Source organism: Fusarium phalaenopsidis (assembly GCF_050370095.1).
Source record: "Fusarium phalaenopsidis strain FUZ10S chromosome Unknown contig_32306, whole genome shotgun sequence".
In the NCBI taxonomy this organism is placed as follows: Eukaryota; Fungi; Ascomycota; class Sordariomycetes; order Hypocreales; family Nectriaceae; genus Fusarium; species Fusarium phalaenopsidis.
The window spans coordinates 583,270-600,402 of NW_028145403.1; the positions used below are offsets into that span (position 1 = coordinate 583,270).

At 52.1% G+C, this 17,133-nt stretch overlaps 5 protein-coding genes across 5 annotated transcripts; 3 read left to right on the forward strand and 2 right to left on the reverse strand.

Annotated features, from left to right (window-relative positions):
- Positions 1-75: 75 nt before the first annotated feature.
- Positions 76-7,916, forward strand: LRP88_11028 (uncharacterized protein; the record flags this gene model as incomplete). The annotated part of the gene is made up of 10 exons (XM_083247473.1): positions 76-542; positions 595-1,015; positions 1,075-1,164; positions 1,217-1,334; positions 1,384-1,496; positions 1,547-1,973; positions 2,023-5,921; positions 5,979-6,053; positions 6,108-6,448; positions 6,506-7,916. 10 exons carry the CDS (start codon positions 76-78, stop codon positions 7,914-7,916), a joined length of 7,362 nt encoding a protein of 2,453 aa, XP_083096621.1.
- A 917-nt stretch (positions 7,917-8,833) lies between these two features.
- Positions 8,834-10,479, forward strand: LRP88_11029 (uncharacterized protein; the record flags this gene model as incomplete). Its single annotated transcript, XM_083247474.1, has 3 exons — positions 8,834-9,304; positions 9,368-10,105; positions 10,162-10,479. The coding sequence occupies 3 exons, from the start codon at positions 8,834-8,836 to the stop codon at positions 10,477-10,479; spliced, it is 1,527 nt and encodes a 508-aa protein (XP_083096622.1).
- Positions 10,480-10,671: 192 nt separating this feature from the next.
- LRP88_11030 (uncharacterized protein) lies at positions 10,672-12,269 on the reverse strand (the record flags this gene model as incomplete). Its single annotated transcript, XM_083247475.1, has 2 exons — positions 10,672-10,959; positions 11,010-12,269. 2 exons carry the CDS (start codon positions 12,267-12,269, stop codon positions 10,672-10,674), a joined length of 1,548 nt encoding a protein of 515 aa, XP_083096623.1.
- Positions 12,270-13,949: 1,680 nt separating this feature from the next.
- Positions 13,950-14,829, forward strand: LRP88_11031 (SDR family oxidoreductase; the record flags this gene model as incomplete). The annotated part of the gene is made up of 4 exons (XM_083247476.1): positions 13,950-14,236; positions 14,289-14,470; positions 14,520-14,774; positions 14,825-14,829. The coding sequence occupies 4 exons, from the start codon at positions 13,950-13,952 to the stop codon at positions 14,827-14,829; spliced, it is 729 nt and encodes a 242-aa protein (XP_083096624.1).
- A 284-nt stretch (positions 14,830-15,113) lies between these two features.
- On the reverse strand, positions 15,114-16,550 carry LRP88_11032 (uncharacterized protein; the record flags this gene model as incomplete). Its single annotated transcript, XM_083247477.1, has 1 exon — positions 15,114-16,550. The coding sequence occupies one exon, from the start codon at positions 16,548-16,550 to the stop codon at positions 15,114-15,116; it is 1,437 nt and encodes a 478-aa protein (XP_083096625.1).
- Positions 16,551-17,133: the final 583 nt, after the last annotated feature.

Here is a 17,133-nt window from a genome sequence, read left to right on the forward strand (position 1 = left end):
AACGGACATGGCCATGACATCCAACCTTCTTTGAACGGCAACCCTACCAATCCACGCCCCATTGCCATCTGTGGGATGGCGCTCCGTCTCCCGGGGGGAATCAAAGACCCAGAGGCCTTCTGGGACGTGCTCATCAACGGCAAAGACCTTCAAGCTCCAATCCCATTAACTCGCTGGAACGCAGCCGGCTTTACCAACAAGCTCGGTAACCGCAGTTCCATCGCAGCCCAGAAGGGTTACTTTCTCTCAGATGACCTGTCCACCCTTGACACCTCCTTCTTCACCATGAGTAAGAGGGAGCTTGAAAGGTGTGATCCACAGCAGAGAAAGCTTCTGGAGATCACTCGTGAGGTTTTAGAGAGTGCCGGGGAGACAGAGTTTCGTGGTAAGCCCATTGGGTGTTATGTGGGCACGTTTGGAGAGGATTGGCTTCAGATGAGTGGCAAGGAGGACCAACACATTGGGGGGTACCCCCTGGCCGCCTACGGTGACCTCATCCTTGCCAACCGCATCTCTTTTGAGTATGACCTAAAAGGCCCAAGGTCTGTTCCCTTTTGACATTGCGTGTTTGTCTGTGCTAATTCGTTGGTACAGCATGGTCATCAAGACTGGCTGCTCGGCCTCCCTTGTTGGCTTACACGAGGCTTGCCGAGCCATCCAAAGTGGTGACTGCTCCTCTGCCGTTGTTGCTGGCGCCAACTTGGTCATGGGTCCTATCCCCACGTCCGTCATGGCCGGTGAGGGCATGCTCTCACCAGATGGCTCTTGCAAGACGTTTGATGCCTCGGCTAATGGGTATGCCCGTGGTGAGGCCATCAATGCACTCTACATCAAGCCTCTGGATGACGCCATCCGTGACAAAAACCCCATCAGGGCTGTTATTCGGAACACTGCTACTAACAGCGATGGAAAGAGTCAGGGCATCTTGGCCCCTAATGGTGCCTCACATGAGGCGCTCATGCGCAAGGTCTACGGGGACATTGGTCTAGATCCGGGCAAGACCGCATTTGTCGAGGTACGTTTATTCAACACATGCTTCATTTAGTATCTAGCGTTTCTTACTAACATTGGAAGTGCCATGGGACTGGGACACCGACTGGTGACCCCATCGAGGCCACTGCCGTCGGCAATGTCTTTGGACAGCATGGTGTCTACATTGGATCTGTAAGTATCTCGAACCATCTTTTATACGCCCCTAACTGTCCCATAGGTCAAGCCAAACACCGGGCACGCTGAAGGAGCATCAGGCATCACCAGCATCATCAAGGCTGTTCTTGCTTTGGAGAACGACACCATCCCCCCAAACATCAAGTTCAATAACCCGAACCCCAAGAGTGAGTCTACCAGAGGTGCCGCACATAGATCGATTCTAATTTGACTTAGTCCCCTTTGACACTAAGAAGCTCAGAGTTCCCATCGAGCCTGAGTTATGGCCAGAAGGTCGGGACAAGAGAGTGAGCGTCAACTCTTTCGGCATCGGGGGTTCCAATGCCCATGTGAGTTGCTTGAACTCTTCACACAGATTCCCAACTAACTTCCCCTTTAGGTTATTCTTGAGGCACCTCCAAGCTTGCCGACTCAAACTGAGACATCTTCGAGCCCTAAGCTCATCGTCATGTCTGCAAACACGAGTGAGTCTCTGAAGCAGTACCTTTCGACCGCCCAAGACTACCTGGCACAACACCCACACAACGCTACCGACATGGCGTACACGCTGGCTCACCATCGCCAATCTTTCCCTCATCGTGCATTCATGGTGGTCAAGGCAGACGGCTCGCTGGTTGAGACATCGTCCCCCGCCAGGGCTCCAAGCTCAGCTCCTGGAGTTGTCATGGTCTTCAACGGTCAGGGCGCCCAATGGCCTGAGATGGGAAAGCAGCTCTTCGAGACAGATTCCCATTTCAGAGAAGACGTGCTGAAGATGAACGACATCCTCAAGTCTTTGATACATCCTCCCAGTTGGAACCTTCAAGGTCAGTCACAGCGGTTCGTCACGAGAAGTATTACTAACAAGTACAATAGATGAGCTCTTTGCTCCTCGCGGCCAGAGTCGGGTTCATCAAGCCGAGCTCTCCCAACCCCTCTGTACAGCACTACAGGTTGCGATTGTCCGTCACTTGCAACGTGCCGGCATTCACCCATCGGGAGTCGTCGGCCACTCCAGTGGAGAGATCGCGGCAGCATACGCAGCCAGTGCTATTTCCCTGGAAGAGGCCATCATCGCCGCCTATTATCGAGGCTACGTGACCACTCTTCAGACTCGAGCGGGCGGCATGGGTGCTGTTGGTCTGGGCGTTGATGGCGTATCAAAGTACGTCCAAGATGGCATCGTCATCGCCTGTGACAACAGTCCTGAGAGCGTCACGTTGTCTGGTGATGTGGAGGTGCTGGATAAGGTGCTCGGCACCATCAAGGCAGAGAACCCCGATACTCTGACCAGGAGACTCAAGGTTGAGATCGCCTACCATTCAGACCATATGAAGCCTTTGGCAACTCAGTACAAGGATCTGATGGAGCCTGAGCTGGCAAGGCGAGATCTGAAGCGACCCGCTACTATCGACATCCCCTTCTTCTCGTCTGTCACGGGCAAGATGGTTACTTCTGGTGACAGTCTGGGCCCGGATTACTGGATCTCCAACTTGACCTCGCGGGTTCGCTTCACTTCAGCTGTCAGCAAGGCCCTTAAAGATCTCCCAAACAGTGTCTTTGTCGAGGTTGGCCCTCACTCTACCCTCTCTGGACCACTGCGCCAAATCTCGACCGCTGTTGGCGCAGACTATCGTTACATCTCTACGCTCAAACGCAGCGGCGACTCTTCTTACAACTTGCTGTCCACCTTTGGCCAGTTGCATCAGAAGGGAGTCCCCCTGGACTGGTCAGCCATTGTCCCCAAAGGCAAAGTGTTGACCAATCTGCCCAGTTACGCCTGGGATTACAGCAGCGGTTCGTTCTGGTACGAGACTCGCTTGTCTAGGGAGTCGAGGTTCCGTGAGTTTGGTCACCATCGTCTTCTAGGTCTTCGTAACCCGCACAGTTCGAGCTTGGAACCAGCTTGGCGTAACAACCTGACGCTTGAAGACGAGCCCTGGTTGGGTGACCACATGGTCGGGTCTGATGTTGTCTTTCCGTTCGCTGGTTACATCGCCATGGCTGGCGAGGCTATTCGTCAGACTACAGGCATCTCAGAGGGCTATCGAGTGCAAGATGCCACGGCACGATCTGCAATGGTGTTGTCCGACCAACCCGTTGAGGTGGTGACGACCCTGAGGCCTGTCAACCTTTCCGACACATCTGTGTTCAGATGGTTTACCTTTACTATCGTTTCTCACAATGGCTCTTCCTGGACACTTCACTTTGAGGGCCAGGTCGAGGCATGCAACGAGGCCTTGACTCCCTCACTTACGCCGGCCACCGATGCCCTTGTCCGTCCTGTTGCCTCAGCCGGTTGGTACGATGCGCTGGAACACATCGGTCTTGTGTACGGTCCCGAGTTCCAAGCACTCGAGGAGATTGTCACCTCAGCTACAGAGAACCTGGCGGTTGCCAGAATCAACAACAAGAGTCGGCAGAGCGATGAAGCCTTCCTCTTCCATCCAGCCGCCATGGACAATTGTCTCCAACTTCTCCTTGCGGCTACAACAAGAGGTCTCGGCAGAAACTTTGGCCAGCTTCGTGTACCGACCAGTATTGAGGACTTGGTTGTTAGGCGCAGCGCTCTGAGCATGGATGTCGTGGCCTCAGCTCAAACTCTTGGCGACCTCGCTGTCGAAGTTGTCACGGATGGCAAAGTTTCACTTCGGCTCAACGGCTTGCAGCTGACGCCTGTCGATGACGGACAAGACCAACAACAAGAGCGCCATGCAGCCGCTCGTCTTGAGTGGTTGCCAGACTTTGACCTGGTGGATCACAAGACACTCTTCAGCTCCACTCGGTCGGACTTGAAGGAAGCACGGATGCATGAGGAGATGACCCTTCTCTGCATCTTGGAAACTGCCGAGAAAGTTCGAAATCTCGAGCCCGGTAACTGGCACTTCGAAAAGTTTCGCAGTTGGCTGGACATGGAGATCGATCGTGCTAGGCAAGGCACGTACCCCGTCGTCGAACAGAGCAAGGACTTTGCTGAGATGTCGTCCCCGCAACGTCGTGTCATGATCGACCAGTACTATGAGACTTTGGTTCAGAGCACCACGAGGGCTTTCTTTGCTGTTGGTCTCAAAGCCATCTACGACAGTTGTGAGGGCATCTTCACTGGCGAAGTCGATGCTCTCGAAACTCTCATGAAGGATAATGTGTTGGCTGAGATCTACAACGCCGTCAGCTTCGGGAAAGGCGACTTCTTGAAGCTTTTGGCACACTCAAGACCGGACCTCCGCATCCTCGAGGTCGGCGCTGGAACTGGCGGGACAACCGAGATGATCCTTCGCAACTTGGCCAGGCCGGATGGTCTCCCAGCGTACAGCGTCTATACCTTCAGCGACATCTCAGCCGGGTTCTTCCCGCAAGCTCGAGAACGCTTCCACTATGCGCCCAACATGGACTACCGTGCCTTTGACATCTCAAAGGACCCGTTCGAGCAGGGGTTCAAAGCAAACACGTACGACGTTATTCTTGCTCCAAATGTCATCCACGCTACCGAGTCCCTCAACAAGACATTGTCTAACCTCCAGCCGCTGCTACGCACAGGCGGCCTCTTAGTGCTGACTGAGCTCTGCGGTGTCGTGCGCACTCCCAACTACGTCTTTGGGAACTTCTCAGGATGGTGGCTCGGTGAGGCTGACGGGAGAGAGTGGGAGCCGTATGTCAGTGTTGAGAGGTGGGACAATGAGCTCAAGGCGGCTGGCTTTTCTGGAGTTGACACCGCTGTTCTTGACGCTGAAGAGCCTTTCAACTATGGTGCTGCTGTTGTCAGTACCAAGGTGGAGAATGGCAAGAACCCGAAGGATCTTGTGGACACCAGCAACGTTTCCATCCTCACGACGGAGCCTGAGAGCGTTCTAGCCAAGAAGTTGATAGCAGAGCTCAACGAGTCTGGGATACCCACCAGCGTGCATGGCTTGCCTGAAGCTGCCACCCTGTCACCAGACGCTGATATCATTTCTCTGGTCGACCTCGAGATTGACTTCTTCCGAAACATCAGTCAAAAGCAGTTCAAGGACTTCCAGGACTTCTTGAACAGCCACAAAACGGGACGCGTCCTGTGGCTCACCAAGCCAGCTCAGGTCAACTGCCAAGATCCGCAATCATCCCTTTGCATTGGCCTCGCACGTTGTATCCGTGCCGAGTCTCAGATCCCATTCCACACCCTCGAGATCCAACCTGATGAGTCTTGTTTTGCTGGACTGGTGGCCAAGACTCTGAATAAGATCCGGCGGACAGTTGACGATGGGCTGCTGTCTCCGGACAGGGAGTACATCGTTGACGAGGGACTTGTCAAGATTGGCCGGTATCAGCCACTACTCGTTAGTCAAGAGCTCAAAGAGACGAGCTCAGCTGCTGGTGTTGATACAGACGACAATATCAAGGAGCTCTTTGTATCGAAGGGCAAGCTAGCTTGGGCAAACGAAACTCAACCGGGGCTGGGAAAGAACGATGTCGTTGTCGACACACGCGCCGTAGCACTCAGCGCCGGTGCTAATAGTGCAGTCTTCAAAACGGAAGAGGATACGCCTCTCAATCATGATCTTCTCGAAGTGACTGGTATGGTGTCAGCTGTTGGTCCAAACGTTGAAGGTCTGGCTGTCGGCGACCGTGTCCTTGCTACGGCTACAGACTGCTCCATCAAGACCAAGATGACTTGCCTCAAATCTCTAGTTCAGAAGATCCCCCAGAGTCTAGACTTTGAGGATGCTGCAGCGATGGCGTTGCCTTTCACCATCGCTCTGGAGAGTCTCATCAACGTTGGACAACTCCAGAAGGGTCAGGTAAGTTCCAGATCTCAGCCATGTAAAGATGATGCCGAGCCTAATGAGAATTCCCAGTCTGTCTTGATTCACCCCGCAGCGACTGCCATCGGTCAAGCCGCCATCCAGATCGCCAAGTCCATCGGCGCCAAGGTAAAAAACTCCATGCTCCCTACTTGTGCGGTTTAAAACTAAGCAGCAATACAGATATATGCTACAGCGGCCAGCCAAGAAGAGGCAGAGATCCTCGACGAAGCCTACGAGATTGATGTCCGCCACATCTTCACCTGCCATGAAGATTCTCTTGCCGCCACTCTCAAGCGTGAAACCAGCAACTGTGGCGTTGATCTTGTCCTCCACTCAGTCCCCGGGGTTTCCCGCCAGGCCTTGAGGGACTGCGTTGCCGATTTCGGCAAAATGATCGACCTCGGGGAGGCAGACAGCCTTGATGGAGAAGCTCTTGCCATGAGGCGGTTCTTGAAGGCCAAATATTATTGTTGCGTCAACATGGACCAGTTGGCTCGGATGCGGCCTCAGCGGATGGGAGAGTAAGTACAACTACAACGATATCCCAAAAGTGTACATCTTGCTGACTCTCATAACAGGCTTGTCAGGAAGAGTATCCAGCTTTTCGAAGACGGCCTGATCGAACCCATCGGCTCTGCTGTGTTTGAGGCAGTTGAAATTGAGAAGGCCTTCCGGCAACTCAGAGACGATCACGTTGACAACGTCGTGGTGAGGATCCCTACAGATGCCTCAACCCTCCCTACAACACCGCGTTACACTAAGCTCAGAATGAGGAGCGACGCATCCTACCTCCTCACAGGCGGTATGGGAGGCCTTGGAGTGGGCATCTCAAGATGGCTTGTTGAGCGCGGGGCAAGATCTCTGGTCTTCCTCTCCCGCAGCGCAGGCCAAAAGCCCAAAGACGAAGTGTTCATCCGAGAGCTAGAGTCGTGCGGATGCTCGGTAGTGACAGTGGCCGGTCGAGCTCAGTCCATGGAAGACGTGCAGAGAGCCATCTCGCTCGCACCGCATCCCATCAGGGGCGTTGTTCATCTTGCCATGGTTCTTCGCGACAATCCCATTGCCTCCATGTCCTATGAGGACTGGACAACGACCACCGCCCCAAAGATACAGGGAGCGTGGAACCTGCATGAGTGCCTCAAAAACCACGACCTTGACTTCATGGTCATGGCGAGCTCCATCAACACCATCGTTGAAAGTCCAGGACAAGGCAACTACTCGGCAGCCAACACATTCCTCGAGGCATTCACCCAGTATCGACGGTCGCTCTCTCTTCCAGCATCTGTACTGAACATCTGTGCCATCGAGGATGTTGGTTACGTGGCCGAAAACGCCTTTGCCAAGAAGAATATCAAGTCTCAAGGCTTGTACAGCCTACGAGAGAAGGAGTTGCTTGACTTTTTCGAGCTTGCTATCAGACTGTCACCAGCCTCCACCACTACCACGCCTGATCCACCGTCGAGGCTAGTGGAAGAAGTTGGGGTTGACCATCACGGCAAACTGACACAGCATCATCCTTGGAGCAGCAAGGGGCAAGTTGTCATGGGTCTACGATCTGAGAGTGATCTCAACGACACCAACACGCGAACCAACTGGCGACGAGATCGTCGAATGGGCTTCTACCACAACTACAACAGCACCAAAACCACAGATCAGGACGAGTCTTCCAACAAGCTTGCCGAATTTCTCTCCAGCGCTACAGACAACCCCCACATTCTCGACGAAGCAGCCACTTCGGTCTTTCTAGCGCAAGAGATCGGTAACAAGGTGTTCAATCTCATCCTCAAGGATGCCGAGAACCTGGATACGAGCTTGACACTGCAGCAGGTTGGTCTTGATTCCCTCATGGCTATTGAGCTACGTAGATGGTGGAAGCTTGCTTTTGGCCTGGAGATCAGTGTGTTGGAGCTCATGGCTACCGGGACTATGGAAGCGCTTGGGGGCGTTGCTGCTAAGGGACTGAAGGGGAGATTGACTTCAAGTGGTTAGATGGCCGTGGTGAGAAAAGTTTGTCAAGGGTATTATACTAAGGTGTTGGGTCTGACAGGGTTCATTGTGTACTTTTCTGACCTCGTGTTGGATGTGGACTCGGCTCATGGAGCTCCTCTTGATCATCGAGGGGCATGTGTCAGGAATCGTCATAACCAATCTTTTGTATATTAGGCATTGGAACTAAATTAATATGCAAGGCTCCCATACGCCTTATGGCTTGAACAACCGCTGAAATCGTCAAAGAAAGGACATGGTCTGTGTTTTATTTGTCCCTTTCAAGAAGCGCCGGACAAGAAACCACAAATGCGTTGCGAGATTCACACCTTTCAGATGAGCACAGATAGTCTCGGGCCGAGATAAATCTTGGCATTCGACGAGAGGAGAAAAATCACGCAGATGGTGCTTCATGCTATCGAGGATAAGGTAAACGGACCGAGCAGGCGAGAGGATTTGCCCTATCAATGTTGAAGGAGATAAGATTATTTTCCTCCTGGCCTCCTCGTATCAGTCAACGTTGCACAGTCCGCGTCACTTGGCAGTGGATCAATGGGGCCCTTATTGGTAGATGAGAGAAAAGAAATGTGCCTTGTGGGTTTTTTTGCCTGAATTCTCCCTAAATCCATGTCAATTATGGAGAAGGAGTCTATTCAGACCCAGCCGCTTGGCTCAGACGAGGAGTCCAAGCCACCTTGCCAAGCTGCCAAGCCGAACGAACACAACCTTATTCCATTCTTGTCGCCATCTGATAAGCTTAAAGCGACAAAATGTACCCATCCAAGGTGGATCGCCAATCAGGCGACGTCGGTGACAATAGCTTGGCAAGAGGAAATGTCCGTACATAAAACAAGAAACGACGGTAGACATAGATGGTTGTTCCCCTTGGCCTCTCTGTACTCTTACAAGCTCGATTCACCATGGAGCAAAGACCCATCAAACCCGTCGCTGCTGGTAACGAAGAGTCAGCAGCGGCTGACATCAACGTCACTGAAGTCGACAATGAGGCCTTCAACCCACTCCGAATTCCCGCGAAATACAAATGGACGGCACTTTTTCTTGTTATTACCCTTCCAATAGGACACACCTGGACAGGCTCAGCATTGGGTCCTCTCAAGAATACCCTGCGAGAAGAACTCGGCATCAACAACACGCAGTTCGGCGTCATAAGTAGCGCAGATGCTTTTGTGAATACCATCTTCCCCATTGTTGGGGGCTTGATCCTGGACTGGTGGGGGCCCAACATCGTCACGCTGTGCTGTACAAGTGTCATTCTTGTCGGCTCCATTGTTGCTGCTGTCGGTGTTCAAATTGGGCTTTGGAGGCTGCTTGTCTCAGGACATGTTCTCATGGGGTTTGGCATTGCAGTTCTTGACTCGGCGACACAAAAGGTAGAGTAACATCACCTACCCCAAGTTCATTCGTTTACACGTGGAGAGACTAACTATTTCAAGTTCTTCTACCACTGGTTTGGTGCTTCTGGCCTGGCCTTGGCCTTTGGACTCGAAAGTGCAATTTCCAGCACGGTCGGCCTCGTTTCAGGCATGGTGGCGATTCCGATCCGAGACCAAACCGGGTGGTACGGTTGGGCATTCTGGATTCCCGTTGTTTTCTGTGGACTGTCTCTGATCATAAACGCGGCCTATGTTTACTTTGAGCGTCTCGTGGTTCCTGTCGAATACAGGTTGACGCCAGGTCGCGACGCTGCAATCACCCAAAAACATCTGATCACCAAGCGCAATTTCTCCTGGAGGCTACTGCTTAACCTACCTTGGGCATATCTCATGCTTCCGGCTACTCAATTGCTTCAGAGTGGTGCTGCTGGTGGGTTCAGCACTAGCTCGGCCGATATTATATTCCTCAAGGGGTACACGGAGGAAGTTGCAGGCTATCTCTCCACAGCACAACGAATCCTTCCAATTGTCCTGAGCCCCGTGCTTGGTTTGGCTATCGATAAGTATGGCCATCGATTCCACTACGTCGCGGCAGCTCCTGTTCTATGGATTACCGCTTGCTCGCTCCTGGGTTTCACCAACGTCCACCCGACCGCCGCCCTGGTGTTCTCTAGCTTAGCAGGCGTTATCAACTCCATGCCACTGCAGATTTGTATACCGCTACTGGTAGCCGATCAAGCCAAGATCGGCACCGCTTTCGGGGTTTGGAGAGCTTTCAATAACTCCGGCTCAACCATTGTAAGCCCTTGCCATTGACTAGCAGAAGAGCATCTTGACTAACTTTTGCCGTGTAGATGGATGTTGTCTTTGGCGTTCTGCAAGATGGCACTGAGAACAACGGCTATTACAAGGTTCTGCTAGTAGCGATCGGGATCAAAGCTTGGGCTTTTGTCCTGGGAGTGTCGTACATCATCGTCGACTACAAGTTACTTGGGAAGGGCATGACGATGACCCGCCTTCAGCGTGAGGCAAAGGAGGCCACGATTGAAGATCGGGAAGCAGACCCTCTGACTCGCAGGAATTCCAGTCCGTGGTTTACTGCTTTGACTTTCGGTCTCTTGGTTGGTATTATCGCGAGTGCATGGGTAGTTTTCCTCAAATACTTGATTTGAGAGGAGGGGCTCCTCTTGACGCAGTCGATCCCGTCATCCAAGATACCCAACCAAAACGCCCTTCCGCTCTCTTGTAAGGCCAGCGTCTTGAATAGCATATGATATGATACACACGAAAAAAAAGCATGATCTATGTTGAACGATGATAGCACGATTTCAAGCTCAAAAACACACTCCCCCCTCAAGTTCTCCTCAGCAGCGACCAGTTAGCTCCATCGCCAAAGCCCTGCCATACTTCAATGAGGCTTCCGTGTAAGGGTCGGGAAGCACAAACGCAGGCATCTGATTCGCGTTCCACCAGCGCGTAAGCTCCAGGCCAAAGAACCGTCCCTCGGGCGACTCCTCCGAAACACCAATGTCGATCCTCACACCAACGCGGAGAGACTGAAAAGCCTTGTCGGCATTTGGTTGCTCGAGCAACTTCTTTCTTTGGTAGCGAGCAAAGTCACATAGCTCTTGTCGCTTCTTCTGCTGCTCTTCCTGTGACTTGGAGAACCATGCGAAATCGTCGTCACTCTAACAGACCGAACCTCAAGCTTGTATTTGACAAACTTGGAAATGCCGATTGAAACAACATTGTCGCCGCAGAGATGAACTCTGTACTCGCCTACCGTCTTGAAGGTGGGGACGTACTCCATGTGAAACCATCTCGCGCTGGGCTCATCCTTTTCGGGCTCAGGTTGTCTAGTTTTGACACGTTCTCCGGTGAAGCAAGCCAGTTTGAGCTGGTGGCCCGTGGGTCCTTGTACAATCTTCACGTGGCTCGAAGCGTCACTGAAGTTACGTTTAATGACGGTCTTCTCGCCCTTAGGAGTATCGAGGGTGCATGTCCCCATGCCAAAGCAGGTCTGGGGTCTGTAGGCGTACGACGGTGGGGCAGTTTTGGCGATACGGTCCATGGCTGCAATGTCGGGGAATTTAAGATTGACAGCCATGAACTCATCGTGGCTGGGGTACATCCTCAGATGGGGAAGCATGGCGCAGAGGGGTTCCATGTCCCGGTAGAACTGCTCAAGTCCATTCTCAGTCCACTCTGCACCGGTGTAGGCGACAAAGATGACGGCCTGGTCAGATTCAATGGCTTCGACGTGATTCTTCAATTCGCCCGTCGTAAGCATCTGACGAAACCAGTCCCAGTTGTGAAGTTCGGCCGTAACAATGCCTGTATGCTCAGTACAAAGCACGGTCGCCAAGTCCTGGTGGACTATAGCGCAGCCTCCTTGATTAGTTGAGACGAAACCACGGCCAAGTGTTTGCTCAAGGCCTTGGAGCCGCTCCTCTGAGAAGCAACGCAGATGGGAGTCTGGGTTGCTAGCTCTCACAGCAACAGAGGCAACAGGGAGGGAGATTAGAGCACTTTTATCATGAACGCTCATATCCGTAACTGTTGGCACGCCACACCAGAGGATGTGCGTGCTGGGTTTGGCAGGAACAGGGAGTTCATCGGCCAAAGGGGGTGATCCTGTTACACTTGACTTTGGCGGCTCCTTAATTCGAAGGGTGAGGTCAAATGTGCCACCAGCGTCAAGGGCCTTCTTGGCCTCTTTGGCATCTTGGGGCAACCATTTCCTCGCTGTGGACACACCTCGTCTCTTCTCTTGGCAACGACGGTTCTGTGCCTCGTTGAGCGCCTCCGACACCGTACGCCAGTCTCGATGCTCATTAGACAGTAAGGAAAGCTCCTTCCAAAAGTACATTGAGTCGCTAGGAAAGACAGCTTTGAGCTTATCTATGTCAATCTTGAAATGGTTGGAGACTCTCTGCTGATAGAACGCTGGTGATGTTCTCATGATGACTGAGGCCCTCGTGGAGGGGTGGATATATAGCTGTTCGCTTACTCACGTACGCGCAGCGCGTCTGAACTTCCCACCTACGTGTCAAGGGGGTTGAGACACTGTATCAGGGGCGTGTTCTTAGTTTACATACTGGTCAGCCTGCTGAAGTGATGGCTTACAAGGATCGCGCGAGGTTGTCAACTCGCCAGGTTCGGAGAAATGCCAGTCAGGTCGTACTCAGCAGCAAAACGGCGAGGAGATGCAAGATGAGAAAAAAGCAAAACAAAAACAATCTCGACGCGACTGTTTTCGTATTGCCCCTTGACCATCTGCAGGTAGCCGTCTGGTGGTGCACAACTTCGTGCCATTTTATGACACAGTGCTGATGGGTGATTATCCTGAAGCAGACAACTTGGGCTTTTGGAAACATTGGGCTAGACCAAAGTCCCGCTATTACAGGTTGAACAATACTATTGCCGTTGTCTTTCACGACGTATAGACAGATCTTGGTCGTTGGTTAAGAGGAGTCGCATTGCTCTGCATCATGCTGGGGTGGTGTTCTGGTGTGGCTATTTTTGAAAAAGTGCACCAGGGCTAGGGCCAGACAGGTACTGCTCCATTTTATCCAACCAGTAATGCGGATTTCACTAGCCGCTAATCAATCCAACTAGCCTTCTTTGGAACAGCTACTGTGCAGTTTCGGCCTCCAATCCCCGCACGTCCACTTGAACCTCATTGAGCAGCCGTTTGTGCAATGTGATGTTATGAGTAGAACATGAAGCACAATTAGCATGAGTGTAAGGCAGACCCCCTCAAACCTATAGCTGCAAGGCCAGAGGAGTAAAAGAATTCTTTTGAGCATTCTCATCTCAGACTAGGTACTAAATTTCTAGAACTACCCCTTATTTTTAGCTTTAAGTGCAATCTTCGTCAATTAACAGAACACTCTCGGGTAGGGACTATCATTTTACAAGGAGTGCAAGGGCTTGGGAGAGTGTTCTTATCGCACGTGATGGGGCGGATTATCGGTACCTACAGAGGCGCCTACACTTGCCCTGTGTCCATGTATTTTCCAGCGGCCATATCTTGATTGGCCCACCCTCTAGGTCGCGTAGCTGTTCAGCAGCCAATCGGAAACCAAGGTTATTGATAACAGATACCTAAAGAGACGTGACGATTGCGCCCAATAATATGTACTTCTCAACCGCGACAAGAAACATTGCGGATCTTCTCGCGTTCTACGAGCGAGGGGCGTGACCATTGTTCACCCTGGACGGGATAATGGACATGCCGGAGCAGTTCTCATCCGACCAGCATCGGATGTAATGAGATTGGTAATACCATCAAGTTCGTGCTGCTATCCACATTGGGAACCTGTCCGATGCGATGCAACGTTTCCCCATCAAACACCTCGTGCCAGGAGTAAGCTTCGTCGTCATTGAAGGATTGCTTGCTGACTGAGCGATACTGCAAGGATAGCCTCAGTAGTGGATGCCGTAGGATTCTGTCAACAATACCAACGTTCGCGTGGACCTCGCCAATCTACACAGCTCTCCACATCGACCGGCCTTTGTGCCAGTAACGCCGATACCCCGGCCGTTCCGGATCGGCTCCGCCATAATGGATCAGGCGATATAAGATGTTCCATCCTGGCAGGGTTTACTGTGCTATCATCGGCATCGGATCGAGGCAAAAATGACTTTGACCTGGCTAATTACTGGTTGCTCAAGCGGCTTCGGCGAGATTCTTGTCCGGCAGCTCCGAGCCGCTGGTGATAATGTCATCGCAACCGGCCGCAATGCGGATGTAAAACTCGCTCACCTCAAAGATACCGGAGCAACAATTCTTGATCTGGATGTTACAGAGCCCCCAACGGTCATTCAGGCCAAGATCAATGAAGCGTGGGGTGTCTACGATGGTGGCATCGACGTCGTTGTCAATAATGCGGGCTATATCCTGAGCGGCGCCGTTGAAGAGTTGACGTAAGTGGCCTTGATGTTGGAAAGTAAGCAAGTCGTTAATGATCATTTGTAGACAAGAAGATATGGAAAAGTCCTTTAGGGTCAACTTTCATGGTCCTCTCAACATCACTCGTGCCGTTCTCCCACGCCTGCGAGCCAAGGGCAAAGGTACACTCTTGTATGTGAGCTCACAGGCGGCGTGGCACGCAGACCCCAGTGCTTCCGGGTACTGTTCGAGCAAGTTCGCATTAGAGGGTAAGCCAACTTCAAATATGAGCAGGGCTCAATGACTGATCTGCCCAAGGCGCTGTTGAATGTCTCGCCAAAGAGCTTGCAATGTTCGCCCCAGGCATTAAGGTCTTGATGGTCGAGCCAGGCTACTGCCGAACCCCCGTCTTTAACAAGCTGCAGCATGTAGAGGCTCGGATTCCAGAGTATGCCCCATTCAACGAAGCTGTTCGGCAAGTTGAGGCATCTTTGACTGCGACTTCGCCCGGAGACCCAGATAAGGCTGTGGCTCGGATGATAGAACTGGTCAGAGTAACGGGCATAGCTTCTGGTAAGAAGGTGCCTCTGAGAGTTCCTTTGGGCTCTGACAGCTGGTTAAAGATTAAGACAAAGTGCGAAGAGACGTTAGAGATATGTAGAGAGTGGGAGGACGTGGCTAAGAGCACGGATTCTCCTGTTGGGGAATGAACAACTTGAGATGTACCAAGTGAGGAAGGATGATGTATTTACTCCCTTGCTAGTCAAATTTTTGGAGTCCAAATGCTATTATTGACTCCATCCTTCTCTCGCTTGGTGGTGTCTTTAGGAGGAGGACGTGATAGTACGAATGAAATGCCAAATATCTCCTCTATTGAGAGACATTTCTTGGAAACAAGACTGCAATCTGGGCCTACTGGATCCCAAGACCCTCAATCAACTCTGCTTTCACCTTCTGAAGCACCTCACAAACAAACTCTCGATCGTAAAAGCTAGTGTTGAAGCACCCTTGGATGGTCAACTGATCCTGAAAAGTCCACACGTGGCACTGCAGCGACCGAGCAAGTGTCTCCGTGCCAATCCAAAACCCATCCACGGTCACGTTTTCCTCATTACCTTGGCCGAAGACATATTCATGTTGCAGACACTTCTCGACCTTACCAAAGCTGCTCAAGTCTGGGTTCTCAACTGGAGGCAGTTCCGGAGGAGGGAGAGTGTTGAAGAGTTTGGTTGTCCGTCTGACATAAGGCGCCATGAGATCCAACATGCCTTTCGGCTTCCCTTCGTCATCAGCGCACATCCGCGTCAAGTCTCTTCTGTAGACATTATTGAGAATCTCCGCGATAGCGTCGAAGGACAGGCCCAAAACGTTTGAAACGGTGACTGGCAGACCACTACAGAACATGCCAACCGCAAAAGCGTCTCCATTATAAGGTGAAGAAAGGTATGGACGTAGATCAGTTGGGAAAAAGGCGGCATAGCTTTTAGCGAGCGGATGCTGTGGATAAGTCGCTGTGACGCGGACTAAGGCAGCATGAACAGCGCTGGGGACGCTGAGACCACGTTTCTCGCAAGCAGCAATAATGGTATTGGTGGTGGTAGCATCAAAACTGTAGGATTGTCGCTCGGTTGGGCCAGGAGCAGCGGTCAAGGACCCTGTGATGGTGGGCAGGCCTATGCTTGGCACGCCTTTGACAAATTCCGCGACCAGGGCGTCGGCAGTGGAGCGTAGATACATGGGTGTGGTCTCTTCGTCCAAACAAGAACCAACGATGGTGTCGAGGCTTGGCGTCAGGGGTCCCTGGATGGTAGGATGGTTTCGATCATGCCGGAGTATTTCGGCAAGATTGTTCATGAAGCTGTTGGCCAGCATGAGCATCCCGATACCATCGATACGCCAATGAGATGACGATATGCAGAGCTCTTGAGAAGCAGGAACCCAATGACACGTCGCTGTGGGGCTGGGGCGAAGCGAGGTGAACAAGGTTGTTGAGTCTGGGATGTTCTCGTGCTGGAAAAAGGTTTGTGATAGCCATGTGTCTTCATTTAGAGGGCCAACAGACAAGATTTGACTGGGCAGATCGCCCGCATCAGACATATGAGACCTTCCAGCGAGGTTTGGATGAAGTCGGACAAGGGTTAACCAGGCTCGTCTCAGAACCGGCACAACCTCCTTGAAAGATTCCGGGATCTTCAGACGCAAGGCAACAGTGATGGCCCAGTGCTCGCGGTTGATGGGGGCACCACCATCAGCTAGAAGCTTGAAAAATGTTTCGATAGTGTCGAGAGGGCGATTAGAGGTGCCATCGGCTTCCAACAGCCATGTCTGAAACGGCAACGCAGTGGACATGTTAAGAAAAGTTCAATCGTATACTGAGGGCTTGGGGAGCTCTGGAGATTTAATATGGGGAAAGGAAGGTAGATCAAAGGGAAGATTTGAAGGCCCGAGAGTTTTTATATCTGGAAGTCGATGATGGCCAAGGATTACGTACAGATACATCTGGAAATTAAGTACTAGATGCAGTAACTGCGTGGGAGACATGGGGTGTGTTGGGAACGGAAAACACCAAACAAGGTGCCAAGTCCGTTTTGTCTAGGCATCTCGAATGCAGGGTCGCCGAGTCAATTGGAGGGAACTCTGCCCCCCTTAGTAAGATCGACGAAGTTGGTAAGAACGAGGTGACATCCCATCGCTGGAACCTGCAAAGCCACCGATTTATCCTCTTTGGGGCCTCCCGCACCTCGCCGGCTTGGCAACGACCTCGGGATGCTGCGCCCAGCCTAGCAATCAGCTAAAGGCTACGAACATGGACAGTCAACGGGTAATGTATAATGATGTCAGATTACTGGGCGAGACGTCAACTCCATTTCAAACCCGAAGAGAAGGGGGAAAATCGGTTGGCAGACCCATTGCTCGCTTGCCAAGCCAAAGC